Source organism: Rattus rattus, chromosome 14 (genome assembly GCF_011064425.1).
Source record: "Rattus rattus isolate New Zealand chromosome 14, Rrattus_CSIRO_v1, whole genome shotgun sequence".
NCBI lineage: Eukaryota > Metazoa > Chordata > Mammalia > Rodentia > Muridae > Rattus > Rattus rattus.
Window position 1 is genome coordinate 9,759,758 of NC_046167.1, and position 14,244 is coordinate 9,774,001.

General features: G+C 45.0%; 1 protein-coding gene across 1 annotated transcript; it reads right to left on the reverse strand.

The window, feature by feature from the left end:
* Positions 1-8,595: 8,595 nt before the first annotated feature.
* Positions 8,596-11,154, reverse strand: LOC116884058 (gap junction delta-4 protein-like). The gene is made up of 2 exons (XM_032885305.1): positions 11,091-11,154; positions 8,596-9,617 (listed from the first exon to the last, which is right to left on the reverse strand). The coding sequence occupies exons 1-2, from the start codon at positions 11,152-11,154 to the stop codon at positions 8,596-8,598; spliced, it is 1,086 nt and encodes a 361-aa protein (XP_032741196.1).
* Between the last annotated feature and the right edge of the window lie 3,090 nt (positions 11,155-14,244).

Below are 14,244 nucleotides of genomic sequence, written 5' to 3' on the forward strand. Positions count from 1 at the left end.
TAGAAAGTTGCATCAATTCCATGAACTTCTGTTTCCATAGAAGTTTAAAGAACTGCTTAGAGTCAAGTTCCTGGCAGGTACCATGGGAATGTTGTCAGGAGGTCTCCTGAAGGACACAGTTACAGTCGTCTTCCCATCCCTGTAGCAAAATACCTGACATGGCCTTCTTATGAAGTAAAGAGGTCCATTTTGGCTCACAATTCTGGAAGTGTAGCATAAGGACTTCACATGAGAACTTCAATGATAGTCATGGGAGTATCTCAGCATGAACTCTCAGTCCCAGAACCAATAAGGAGACAGAGCTGAAGGCCAATGCTCTACAATCCCTTCAGAGCATGTCTGCAATAATTTGAAGTTTTCCCATAAGGTTCCACCTTTTTAAATGTCCACACTGCCCCCCTTACCACCTCACTAAGAACCAAGTCTTTATAGCTTTGATAGCCTTTGGGGTGACTCAGTCAAATATCATCTAGACCATGGTTGCTATAGTTTGCTTTGAGAGGGACGTGGACAGAGAGCTGAGGGTTAGCAATGGTGTGGAATAACACAAAGGGCCTAGCTCCCTGTTAATCCCCTAAGTAAATAAGAGACATAGCACCTTTCTTTATGAACACAGGAAGGAAGACTCAACTCTCCCAGTTCTCCAACTGAGTAAGGGAGACAGCACAGTTGCTGTATTGTACTCAGGAGGTGTTATTAATTCAGTATGGCTTATTTACTGAATATTAGAAGTCTATGCTGAAATGTTCAAATACAAACCATGAGACTCAATTTTTTTTATTACATTCTGTGTTTCTTGTTTGTTTGTTTGGTTGGTTGGTTGGTTGGTTGGTTGATTTAGTTTGGTTTGGTTTGATTTGATTTGGTTTTCAGGTTCCCAATTGTGCAATCAGAAAATTCTGAAGCAGAAGATAGTTTTGCCATGTAAGCCATTCAATGCTCTGCATGCAAAAGATGCTCAATAAACACAGGAATATGAATAACCTTGGCCATTTACAGGTATCTTACTTCCCAAAGCATTCAATCCATGTACATCATGTACACACACACACACACACACACACACACACACACACACGTATTCAAACATGTGTGACCACTCAAAGAGACCAGCACTCTACCTCTAAGCTACCTCTTCAGACACTGTTCACCTTGTTTTTTTTGAGACACGGCCTCTCATTGGTCTGTGACTTACTGGTTAAACTATGCTGTCTGGCAATTGAGTCCCAAGGTTCCAACTGTCTCCCACCTCCTCTGTCCTAGCATGCATCACAATATTAATTTCTTTGTGCTTGTGAGGCAGTCACTTTAATAACAGAGACATCTCACTAAACCTGATGTCTTATTCCTTTGAATAGTGACATACTTTTTTAGATGAAGAAATGAAGACATCTGAGGACAACCTGATATTCTAGAGGCTTTACATAATAGAAGCATGGAAGACCCTTGACCTGAAGTCTCAATTTTCTTCTGACCCTCCTTTTGAGGGCTCATGCAGCAAAATTTAGTGAACATTTATTAATTGCTGTAAGACTAAAATTTCCTTCTGGTGATCTAATGTTCGTTCCCATGGTAACTTCTACAAAATTGCTGAGTTTTTATCTGAAAAAAATCATGGCAGACATGACCAATGAAAACCGTAAAAGTCGTGTCTCTACCATCTTAGCTAACCAGGCCCCACAGTGTAAACCAGAAGCTGTTTTCAGATCAAAGGGCTCCGCTAAAGAAGACCAACTCATACATATTTCCTTGCTTTTTAAATATACTTCTGAGATGAATGACACTTTAACTTTTTAAATCATTACAACATACTTCATAATTATGCATCTGTGCAGATCGCCTTTTCCAGTGGTTACAGCTAAAAGGGGTCTTGGTGCTGCTTAGTGAACACCCAGAAGGGAAAGAGGAAGGTCCCACTGCTATATCTCCCCGAAGCTCTCTGAGCAGCCAGATCACAGAATTCTAACACCTAGCTAACTTCCTACCATGTGTCTTGATGGTCAGTTATATTCTAATTCCAGATCTTAAGCCAAATCTTCTCAGTTTATGTAGAAAGGTGGGGAGATTAAATGCGTGTGAGCAAAACCAAAGGAAGAAAGTCAAAACGAGGAGCTGCATCTCAACCCCACGAGGGTGATCTCTTGTTTTGTTCCATGCGCAGCTCATGACATTAGATTGTTCACAGTTTCCCATTATCCCCTAATTTCTCACTCCCAAGATACCACCATATTGTTGTTCAATATTAATTTCCAATATCCAGATTGATGATAGAATTCACAAATAGACGGCTAGGAATTCTTAAATCCTGCTTTCTATGAGCTAAGCCAGAAAAAAAAAATGGGAATGAATGGGCAGCTGTGTATCAATACGGTGAAGAGAAGATTCACATTTTGCTTTGGTGCGCTAATTACTGGGTCTCAACTGTGATCCAAGAGAGTCCCCTGCTGGTAAGACTTGGTACAACAACAACGACAAAAACAAAACAACAAAACATAAAACAGAACGCCTTATTCAGTTAGCATCTTCTCTACCACCAAATGTGATTTCAGTTCACAGCATTCTGTCAGATGTCTGTAATCGAAACCCTAGAGACATCTTGTGGGAACACATGACCAAGTTCTTGCCCGAGGTTTCCATGGTTACACATGTGGGCTTCCCACATCCACTTAGTAAAGCAGGTGTCTCCCGTTCCTGTTCTGTGAGACAGAACAGGGAGCAGTTTGCAGGAGTTGGAGGATTTAAGAGGCTCTGGACATGTGAGACTAACTCACTCAGTTTCCTGACTGCTGGTGGTGTGTGGGGAACTTTAAAGTCTCACCTCACAGAAAGAAACAAATAGAGGTTCATTTACATGCAGAACCAGTGTTTCATAAATGCTGCCTTATTAACTTGACTCCACAGATTTTAAAATCTTGTTAGCCTACAGTTGAATGTGTGTGCGTCTGTGTGGAAAACAAGCAGCCCTTCCAGAGTGACTGAAGAAAGACCTGTCCAGTGACACACGGATGACTCACTAAGACCTTTCAACCAAAGAATCAGACGATAGAGATATGACAAGGGCAACCTCGAAACAATCTGCTCCTCCACTTGGGAAGAAGGAGATCCTTTCTAGTAAAATCTAGGTTCGATTCAGTGCTTGAAATCAAATATACGTATTCCTGCACTCTACGAATACTAGACACTGAAACATACCCATTCTTCATTTGACTTTAATTTCCTCAATTCTCAGTGAAACAAATTTCACCTGGGTTTAATTTAAAAGACTGTGGAATCCTAGCATCTCCCCCCCCCTCTCTCTCTCTCTAACTTCAGAGCTAGAAGTCAATTTGAAAGCTTCCCAAGGAACACACACACATAAATACTTCAAATACAAGGAGGATGGTGTCTGACATCCACCTCGTTTCTAGAGAAAAAAATTATCTCCTGTACAGCCAGCCAAATTCGCCAGAACCCTTCTAGGCTGGCTTGGAGCTAGGATGAAGTGAGAGCCACAGGATTTACTCTTGTTCGTCCTTCCCTTCTTTCCACACTGCTTATCTTCCCTGAAATTAAATTTGCACCCAGACAGTTTGAAAGAGTCTTCTAGTGTAGCTTGTAGCATCTGAGAAGCAAGGCACTGATCTGAATAACACTTTCCTTCCCAAGCTTAGACTACATCCCATGCATAATCACATTGACACTGGTATCTCTTTCACTCTCATCTCCACAGGCATCAAGAACCACTTGTTGACTCAGAGATGGATCTACCCACAGGTAAACGTCCTCAAAAGCCGTCTTTACCTCAGCCTGGGGAGAACTTGCTGAACTAAAGTCCACAGAAAATTAGTACCTAATACCTTTTTGCAGTTCAAAACACTGGAGAGATGGCTCAGTGGTTAAGAGCACTGACTGCTTTTCCAAAGGTCTTGAGTTCAATTCCCAGAAAGCACATGGTGGCTCACAACCATCTGTAATGAGATCTGGTGCCCTCTTCTGGTGTGTCTGAAGACAGCGACACTGTGCTCCTATACATTAAATAAATTCTTTAAAAAAAAAAAACTGAACAACTTTCTCACTCTCACCCTCCCTTTTCTTCTTCTTTTCAATGAAAGTAATTTAGATGACTTCGGAGGACCAGAGATTTTAGTTCCAGATCCAATTAAGAAAATTCTTACCTTTTTTTCTTTCCTTAAACCTCCTAAACCGCCAAAGAACAATCTAGTCTAGGTCCCTTATCACTCAAAGGAGAAACCCGAAGGCCAGGCAAGTAAAGAGAGCTACAAGCAAGGAAGCTGTGGTAGACATGGGAAGAGAGCCTTGATCTTTGCTTAGAATATTGTCTTTTCTTGTGGCCGAAGTGCATGTTGGTTTTGTGGGGGTGAATCTCAGGCTCTGATCTCTCAAATGTTTGGACAGTAGCAGCAGAAGTAGTCAAAGCAGCTCCTTCCATTGATGCTCACATAAAATTGCATGTTTGTGAGCCAAGCTTGGGCACAGACTCCAGGGGCAGGGGGCAAATGTTTCCATCCAGTTCTCCAGTGACCATGACCTCTGCCTGAACACCTCTCCTTCCCAGCTGCTCCAGGGCACCAAACATGGACATATGCTGCTAGTGTCTGACAATTTGAATTTCCCATTGCTCGTCAAGGCTCACACTGAGCATGATATTTAGATTTAAAACAGCACTAGGCTTCAAGGACTTCCTATGTGTGTAAATCTATACCCAGCCTTGGAAATCCACCAGTATAACCCAGCAAGATTTGCTTCTTAGTCCTTCAGGAGTATCGAACTCAGATTGTGCCGGACATGGACCTAAATACTGAAGAAGGAGGTGAGAGGCACAGAATTTTAAGTGATTTCAAGAACAAAAAGAACAGGGAAGGGGTAGGGAGTATGCGTAAGGTGCAGTCTTTCAATTTTGTGGAAATGTCAAGATCTATTTAGTTTGTGTTTGTTCTGACCATTTGAATGAGCGCTCCATAGACGTATCTAGCCTTTGGTTAGTCTTCATTGTGGCAACATGTTATCACCAAGCTTTCCTTTGGAACGCTGTTGTTTTCATGGGTGCGTGAGGTATAATAATAATAATAATAATAATAATAATAATAATAATAATAATAATAATAATAATAATAATAATAATAATAATAATGAAGAGGAGGAGGAGGAGGAGGAGGAGGAGGAGGAGAAGAAGAAGAAGAAGAAGAAGAAGAAGAAGAAGAAGAAGAAGAAGAAGAAGAAGAAGAAGAAGAAGAAGAAGTTATTATTATTATTATTATTACTTTAATTATTATCTGCTGGAGGAAAGGAGGTCTCTTGCTTATATCCTCCATAAGCAGGGACCAGAAGCTACTGATCAGCTTGATTAATCTGAGATGGTTTATCCTATTCCACTCCAGACAAGTTCCTTTTTGCCCAATATAAGGCTTTAGCACAGACAGATTGTAGCTGGTGCAACCCGCAGTCACAACCAGAGTGACCTCAGAAGTACAGGAAATACCTCTATGGGACACATCCCAGGTCTAAAATAATTGTGTTTCTTCTGTGTGTGAGAACACGGGGAGGGGCTGCGCCTGCCATTACATGCAGCTTTCTTGTCCATGCTACTAGAACCCTCCCTGTAGAGAAATTTTAACATGGCCGTTCTGGCAAGGAATCACATCCAGGTCTATGATCTGGACCAAATGCCCTGAATTTCAGTACGATCTGGCTGGAATGCAGGCACATCCTTAGCACACATCTTTAAAGCAAAAGGATAATATATAATTGGAGGGCAGTTCTATTGAGTTCAGGCCATGCAGCTCTGTTCAGTCATTTGAGTTCACTTAAGTGGAGTTGAATTCAGTGAGTCAGTTGGGAATCAGGAATGAGTGAGCGCAACACAGCGGAGTTGAATTCGTGCAGTTCGGGGCAGATCCGCAGAGGCAGAGAATAAGGAGCCAGATTAGACCCAATTGGCAGAGTTAGTTTGAGCAATTCAGTGAGCAGCGGAGAGAAGCTAGACTGAGTGAGCTTGGGGAGGAGTTTGAGCCAGAGCAGCTAAGTTGAACAAGCCAGCCAGAGTTCAGAAGGAAGTGGAAAGCATGAACGTATTCAGTAATAAGCCTCCAAGACGGCGATTACACCTGCAGTAGCGGTGAATAAAAGATGCGTTAGAGCTCCCGATACAATTGAATCTTGAGCTTGTTCAGATCCTGAACTGAGAGCCTGGGCGCGCTGCTGTGGAGAGCATTTGCCTACGATGAACAAGACCCTGAGTACAATCTTATATTGAAAAAAGCAGAAAACTAACAACAAATACTCTACCCTGGAATAAAAATTGTGGTGAAGGGGCTGGGGATTTGGCTCAGTGGTAGAGCGCTTGCCTAGGAAGCGCAAGGTCCTGGGTTCGGTCCCCAGCCCCAGAAAAAAAAAATTGTGGTGAAGAATCCAGTTTATCACAACAACAGCAACATGCCCAGGCTCTCAGTTCCTCCCTCTCTGGGTAAAAGTAACCATTCAGCAAACACAGGAGTGATGACTACACAAACACCAAGACATAAGCCAGCAAACACAAGGAGAGATGAATGGAAACAGAAGGGGATGACTCAGCAGGCAGAGGAAAGAGAACTCAGCAAATACAAAAGTTGACTCAGCAAACAAAAGGAGACAATTAGCAAAACACGGAAACAGGATGAGGGCTAAGAAGGCACAGAAAAGCTGTCTCAGAAAGCATAGGAGAAATGACTCAGTAAGTACTACAGATCTGAGGTACGAGCCGCGAGCATCGGTTTATTGAAGATGGTAAGCCAATGATTCTCCATGGATATGGTGTAAGCAAAGGAACAGACAGCAGCCAAGTAAATCATCATGCATCACCAGGAAGCATTTAACTACTGAGGAGTTATATAATTGTAATACCATGCTTTAGGGAGACTTAGACGCCAAACCGGAAGTGGCTGACAGCCTGGCAGGTGAAACAACCCCATGCTAGCTGTCAGCCCGGATATCCAACTTCATAGGTCTGCTGCGGGCATTTGAGTGTCCTGGCCTTTTTCAGTGAGAATTGTCGTTTCTCTGAAGTCCACGTCTTTCAGCTCGCTTTGTTTCTGCCAGTGCTTGTTTAGGGGTAGGCTGTGTGAAGTGAAGGGCCAGCCCTGTGGCTTTGTGGGTAGTCTGTCGCTATTATAAGAAGCCCTCCAGAGATAATTTATAGGCAACTGAAAGTCTATTACAACTGACTGGAACTACATTCAGGTATTAGGGACCCAAAAGTAGCTTTGAGATTTTAGAGTAAGGCTTTTTTTTTTTTTTTTTTTTTTTTTTTTTTGCAAGAACCAGCCTCAGCTCGGAGACAGAGGGGTGTTTGAACTGAAACAAACAACTTGAAGTCAAATCATGGGTCCATGCTGACAACTTATGTTCTGCTTTCGAGACTTTCTGATCTGCTTTCTCTGGAGATCTCTGGAGATCTGTTTTCTGCTCTAGACAGTTCTCCAAGCAGTTCTCTCTTGTTATTCTAGAAAAAAATCCTCTGCAGATCATAAGCGGTCTTTTATTTTATATATCAATCCAGTCATTTATTCCAGGTTCCCTTTTGACTATCCTATGAATCAGCATCCCATGACCTCTTGGCTCTTCGGAGACAGAGAACATACATTTTTTTTTTAAACATTGCAAAAGAATTCAGAGATCTGCCTGCCTCTGTTAGCTAGGTGGGACCATGCCTGGGTCGAATCTTGCTCTGTCCGCGGCAGACCTTGAACTCAGGAATCTATCTGCCTTTGTAAGCACAAGCAGAAATCTTAGTTGGGTGAGATCTCCTGAGATGGCCACTTCCCAATCTCTCCATCTCCCTCCTTGGGATCTTTCTGACGAGTTGACTCACAGCTGCTCTTGTTCCTTCCGGTTTGCAAAGCCCTCATACAATTCACACTGCATCCTTATATTTGCATAGTTGAGAAATTATGTATGTTTTTAACTCATGTTTCCAGAGTTCCTTCCCACGGCCTTAAGGACTATCCCGAAGGTCCCAGCATTTACGAGTCTGCTGAGACATCAGCTAGGCCTTTGCCCTGTGGACTCATGCTGTCTCTGATTATCATGAAGTCATTAATGTTGAGGGGGAGGGCATTCCTTGAAAGAGCAGCATGAAACATGTACAGTGTTATACAAACAAGCCATACCGCAGCCATTTTAACTAGTGGAGGCCTTTGCCCTGTTCGCCATGTTCCAGGGGTGGGAACCTTGTCATTCCAGCCCTATGAAGACCATATCAGACCTGGGGGGGGGTCTTTTTTTTCTTTAAAGGCATCTTGGTGTCTCGCTCTGAAGCTGCAGAGTGAGCTTGTGCTTAATCAAGCAATTCAATAAAAGCTAAAATAAGTGATTAGATGGAGAAAGAGGTTTGCCCAAGCAAGCAGTTTAACAGAAACTAAGTTAGCTGGACCATCTCGACCTCAGCTTCTTAGAATAGTATAGGATAATTTTCCATGGGATTCTACACCATGGAAATAAAATTTCTAGTTAAATATAAAATGATCTCAGCAAGAATACAAGATGAAGAGACCTCTTACCCTGTCAAAACGCAAAGAGCAGTACAAGGCTGGACAAAGGGCTTTAGGGGCATGGTTGCCTTCATACCCACTCAGACTTTTTGGTTCTCAGATGGGGGGCACTGCCTGAGGTGGTCAGCCGACCTGGAGCTTGAGGCTGGCTGGCTGAACAGTGTCTGGCCAGGTGACTCTGGGTAGCCAAGGAGAGCTCATCTGACCGGGTGTTTTTGCTCCCCAGGTCCGGTGAAGTCTCTCTGTAGGATCTAAATTCATGCTGTGTGTGAGCCACTGCCAGCCTGTCACCCGCTGAGGAAGTGACCTCACTAACCTCTTGGTCTGAATGCTCCAGCAACCCCGACACACTGGCCTGACCAGCCTTGCTGTTGCCGCCCTGCCCCGCTGTCCACATGGAGAACTCAGGCACAACCTGTTCCTCCTGTCTGGCCTCCTGGTCTACCTGTCCCTGGCTACGATAGCCCTGAGGGTCTTGTAAGAGGCAAGGGGAAGGTGCAGGGACTTCACAGCCTGGTCTGGCCTCTCCCTTCACCCACTGTGTGGTCCTCAGTGTCCTCTTCGGCAGGCTGCAAAGCAGGTCAACCAAGCTGAGCAGGAAGGACAGTGCACTCACTGCCCAAAAGAATAGCATCAGGAGGGACTTCTCCGTGGGTCGCGACACGTAGCAGTCTACAGCCCCTGAGCAGGGCACACGTGAGCAAGACACGTGGGCGGGCACCGAAAAGCCAAAGAGAAAGTAGTGCAGGAAAGCTAGCCCCGCCTCCAGCAGCATGCGCAGCAGTAGGTGCACCAGGTAGGCAGACGACAGGTCAGGCACCTGGGGCCTGCAGGCTGCCCCTGCAGCCAGCTTCGTGCTGCGGTGCAGGGTGTAGGTGCCAAAGACCACCGATGGCAGAAGCAAGGCCAGACTCTGCACCAGCCAGAACCGCAGCGGTGACACTGGGGAAAAGAGGTCGTAGCAAACGTTGGCACATCCTGGTTGCAATGTGTTGCAAATAAATCTCTCTTGTTCATCCTCATAGATAGGTGACCCTGCCAAGACCACCACCAGCATTCTTAGCAAGACTGCCACGATCAGCCAGAGCATGCCTAGGCCAGAACAAGCGGAAGAATCAGTGTCTAAGGTTCAGAAGCTCCTCCACACAGCAGCTTAACTTCTACACCTCAGCAGCTTAACTTCTACACCCTGAGATATCAGTAGTACTCACAGCAATGGGGGCAGCTATAACACACACACACACACACACACATGCACGCGTGCACGCTCACACAGCCTTTGCTGTACCAGGAACAGCCCTGAAATTATTGCTAAAATGTTTCCAGTGAGCAGATGTGTAAAATATGTCATGTACTTAAGCTGACCTTTGCGTGGCCCGAACTGAAAGATCAGAGAGCATTTTGGCTGAGCAAATCGATGATGTAATTTGATCTTGCCCTTCTTAGGGATTAAGCTTTTTTAAAGGACCTTAGCCTATTCTTCTCACCATGCTTAGCAAATAGAAGATGGTAATTTCAGCATCACTTTTACGATACTAGCCTACATGGTTTTTTATCAGTCATAGGACCTGTAGCTCTGGGTTCTTGAAATTGAATTTCTTTAAGAATATTCCCTTTTCTAGGATTTCAAGATTCCTTTACCCTTAGTCTAGTCACTATATTAATGAAATTAACAAAAATTGTGAGCAAACAAAAGAAAAAGGAAACAACTCTCCTCATAAACAAAGGCAGTCAAACTCAGAGAATAACATCATAGGGTGTTGAAGCCATGGATTTAGCCTTTCAATACCAGGCTTATTTATTCAAATTCTGCCAAATAAAGAGTAAAAACTATCAACCCCAGGCCAGGCACATCTTTTCTCCCTCCTCTTTTCAAACTCTCTCTGAAACTGAACCATTTGTATCAATCTCAGGATCTTCATTATTATTATTATTTTATTTATTTATTTATTTTGTTAACAGAATAGCTAGGACTGAATAAGGTTATCTGAGACGGCAGCCCAGTACTTGGGAAGCTTAGGCAGAAGGGTCAGAAGTTCAAGGTCAGCCTCAGCTACATAGTAAACTGGGGCGGGGGAATGGTGAATATGTAACCAGGGGCTGGGAAAATAGCCCAGTATATTATTAGCACCTTCCCTTCATGCCTGAGACTCTGAGCCCTGTCCCCCAATACTATACACAACTAAATTAAACTTGGGATCTGTGTTAAAGTGCATAAGAAAATCAATAATCTTCATAGCTTAATCTTCACAGATAAAATCTGTAAGGATAGCTAAGGAGACACAACAGAAGCATTATTTTCTCATCTATTCCACCTGATTCTGCCTTCAAATGTTGAGAGATGCCTAAGAGTGACACTCCCACCACCCACACATCCTCCCGTGTTGATGGGTATAAGGGATGACCCCAGTGAGACTTGCCAGGGTTCCCACGCCAACAGTTATATTCTGGCCTTTCTTTTGGGAGAGAGCCAGACAAACTGAAAACTGGCATGAAGTTTTGAGAATAATTTAACTTGAATATGGCAGCAAAACTACAAGTTTTTGTTTTTGTCTCAGGACTTACCCACGATGGTCACATTACAGCTTAAGGTGATGAAGAGGAATCCCAACAAGTTCAAGTTCTCCATGCTTGAAGAAACCCACAGGTCTGGGCTGCTGGAGGGTGCCGAGGCTTGTGTACTCCAAGGATGGTTAAAAACCAATTAATTTTTTTTTTCTGTATCAGACTTTGAGGTGAGCACCAAGCTGTGGAAAGTAAGATGCGGTCCCAAGCTTGGGAGGTCAGGTCTTTTGTCTCTATATTAAGACAGTCCTAAGCTGCTTGCCAATGAGACACAGGCACTCCTGACAACTGCAGGGCCCAGAAGCAGAAGTCATCTCTCTGTGCGACTATTCTTAACCTCACAGGACATTCCAGCCTTGTAGCTGTGCTTGTCTCCATTGGAAAGCCAGACACTTCAGGACTTTAGAAGCAACTACTTTTAGCCCAGGAGAGAAAACTTCTATTAATTAGCCAATTTTTCCATATTGGAGCTGGAAGATGATTCAGTTGATAAAAATGCTTGCTGCACAAGCATGAGTACCTGAGCTCACACCCCAGAAACGATATAAAATGCCAAGCATGGTAGTGCATGCTTTTAATCTTAGTGTTGGAGAGACACATGCAGATATGAGAGCTCACTCACTGACTGACAGACTTACTTGGTAAGCCCCAGGTCCTAAGGAGAGATGCTGTCTCAAAACTGAAGGTGGGCAGTGCCTAAGGATGACTGATTCCCAAAGTTGATGTCCATGGTTGTTCCAGTGAGAATGACTCATTAGGCTGTGTTTTAAATAGTTGGTCCCCAGTTGGTAGGACTGTTTGGGAAGGATTAGGAGCTGTGGTCTTGTTGGAGGAGCTGTGTCACTTGGGGTGGGCTTTGAGGATTCAAACGCCTTCGTCATTCTCAGTTTGCTCTAGCTTTGTCTCTTACTTGTAGATCAGAATGTAAGCTTTCAGCTAATGCTCCAGTGCCATGCCTGCCTGCCTGCCCGCCTGCCTGCCTGCCAGCCTGCCTGCCTGCCTGCCAGCCTGCCTGCCTGCCTGCCTGCCTGCCTCCCTCCCCTGCCTGCCTGCCTGCCCTGCTGCCTGCCCTGCCCTGCCTGCCTGCTGCCTGCTGCCTGCCCTGCCTGCCTGCTGCCTGCCTGCCTGCCTGCCTGCCTGCCCTGCCCTGCCTGCCTGCCTGCCCTGCCCTGCTGCCTGCCTGCCTGCCTGCCTGCCTCCCTGCCTGCCTGCCTGCTGCCTGCTGCCTGCTGCCTGCTGCCTGCTTCCTGCTGCCTCCCTGCCTGCCTGCTGCCTGCCTGCCTGCCTGCCTGCCTGCCTGCCTGCCTGCCTGCCTGCCTGCCTGCTGCCTGCCTGCCTGCCTGCCTGCCTGCTGCCTGCCTGCCTGCCTGCCTTGCCTCCCTGCCTGCCTGCCTCTCTCCCTCCCTGCCTCCCTGCCTGCTGCCTGCTGCCTGCTGCCTGCCTGCTGCTGTGTTCTTTGGCACGATGCTCATGGACTCTCACTCTCTGGAACTGTGAGCCTCCAATGACATACTTTCTTTCGGTGTTTGATCATGGCAATAGAAAAGACAATGTCTGACATCTAATTGCCTGCATCTGTATCTACACGACACCTATGTATATTTGAACACACAAAGCCATTTCCTCCTTGAAAACATATCCACAGCCACTTGTGAAAGAAGTTCATCTTTTACCCTTTCTACAGAGTATAAACACCCCCACACCGCCTACAAGGATCCTGACCTTACTGCTAATTCCTGCACCACTGAGGTAAGCACAGATCTGTACCATGACGTGTATGTGCCAGGTCTACACTATGACTTGGGCAGTCCTCATTGGCTAAGCTCCCTCACTGCCAATGAGGACATTGCATTTTTCTCCCCTCAGCCTCATCCTACCAACTACCCTAACTGTTCACGCAGACCTGAAATAAATTCCCAAAGTGTAATGGAAAATGAAGACGTGACTGCTATGGTTGAGGAGAAAGTTTTTACTGTAGACATGAGAAGGGTCCAGACTGAACCAGGCCACGAGAGGAGGGAGTGAGAGGAGTGAGCAAGAAAGAAGAGAGAGCCAAGCTCATAGGAACCAAGAGAGCTCATAGACAAAATGACTGGGTTATATGGGGATTAAAGAAGCTGGGAGAAGGGAAAGGAAGCTTGGTCTGGAGAGGTTTGGAGTAGGGGGCAGGGGTATGTCAGCTATGATTACCCTGAAACCTGAAGCCTACCAGTGAGTAGGAAGTGAGGGATGTTGGATAGGATTTGCATAGACTTTCATATGCTAATAGGCACCCCAGGCATAGGTTAATAGCCATACATCCAGAGATGAGGAGAATGGCTCCTTTTAGCAAGTAAGAACTATATTCTTCAGTCCTGAGGGAGGGAGAGACCCTTCACAAGGGATGGCAGTGACCTCATCCAAGGGACTGTGGAATCAAGGATAGTTAGCACTGGTGTTTCACATGGTGGATTAATGAGCATTCTCAGGAAGCTATTATATGGGAATGCAATCTCTCAGTTACATTTCGTTCTGTGCATCAGCTAGATGCAGCCCAAATTCACATGTCCAAATAGTCATGTTTACCACCATCCTATCTTTCTCCAAGATCTATCTTACTTACAAAAAAAACCAGCACCCCACCTGCTTTAAGCACTTTAAAAATTCACTACTTGGCTAGCAATATGGCCTAGCCTATCCTGCACAAGGCCTTGGGTACAATTCTCAGTACTAGAAAAGAAATACCTCACTATATAAGGCTCTCTAGCAACCACCAGCCAATCCCTGCAATGATGTCATGCAGAACTCACCAGGACCTGCCAACCTTGTACTCCCCTTAAATTTGGAGTCACAGGTTTCAGTGGCCATCTTCAGCACTCTAAGAACTGAACACTCTGAAGTCTGAAAGTCCCTTGACTCTTAGTGCCTCAGAGTCTTCCCATGACTGTTTTGTTGTTGTTGTTGTTGTTGTTGTTGATGTTGTTTAATGTGGAGCACTTATGTGCTTTCTTGGTAGATTTCAGGACATTCCATCTTCTTGGCCCAGAATAAGAGTTATCAGATGCCCTTATTCTGTGGTAATGCACATTATGGAATAACTGTCCATCAGTTTACTGTCCATACTTTCCCTGCCTGTCACCTGATACCCCAGCCCCACAGAACCACAGCTAGACTC

Excerpts from the sequence above, each read along its gene's own strand:
- LOC116884058 (XM_032885305.1), bottom strand. The coding sequence starts at position 11,154 with ATGGAGAACTTGAACTTGTTGGGATTCCTCTTCATCACCTTAAGCTGT. Across the intron at positions 9,618-11,090 it reads CTGTAATGTGACCATCGTGG|GCATGCTCTGGCTGATCGTG; the intron begins GTAAGTCCTGAG and ends GTTCTGGCCTAG.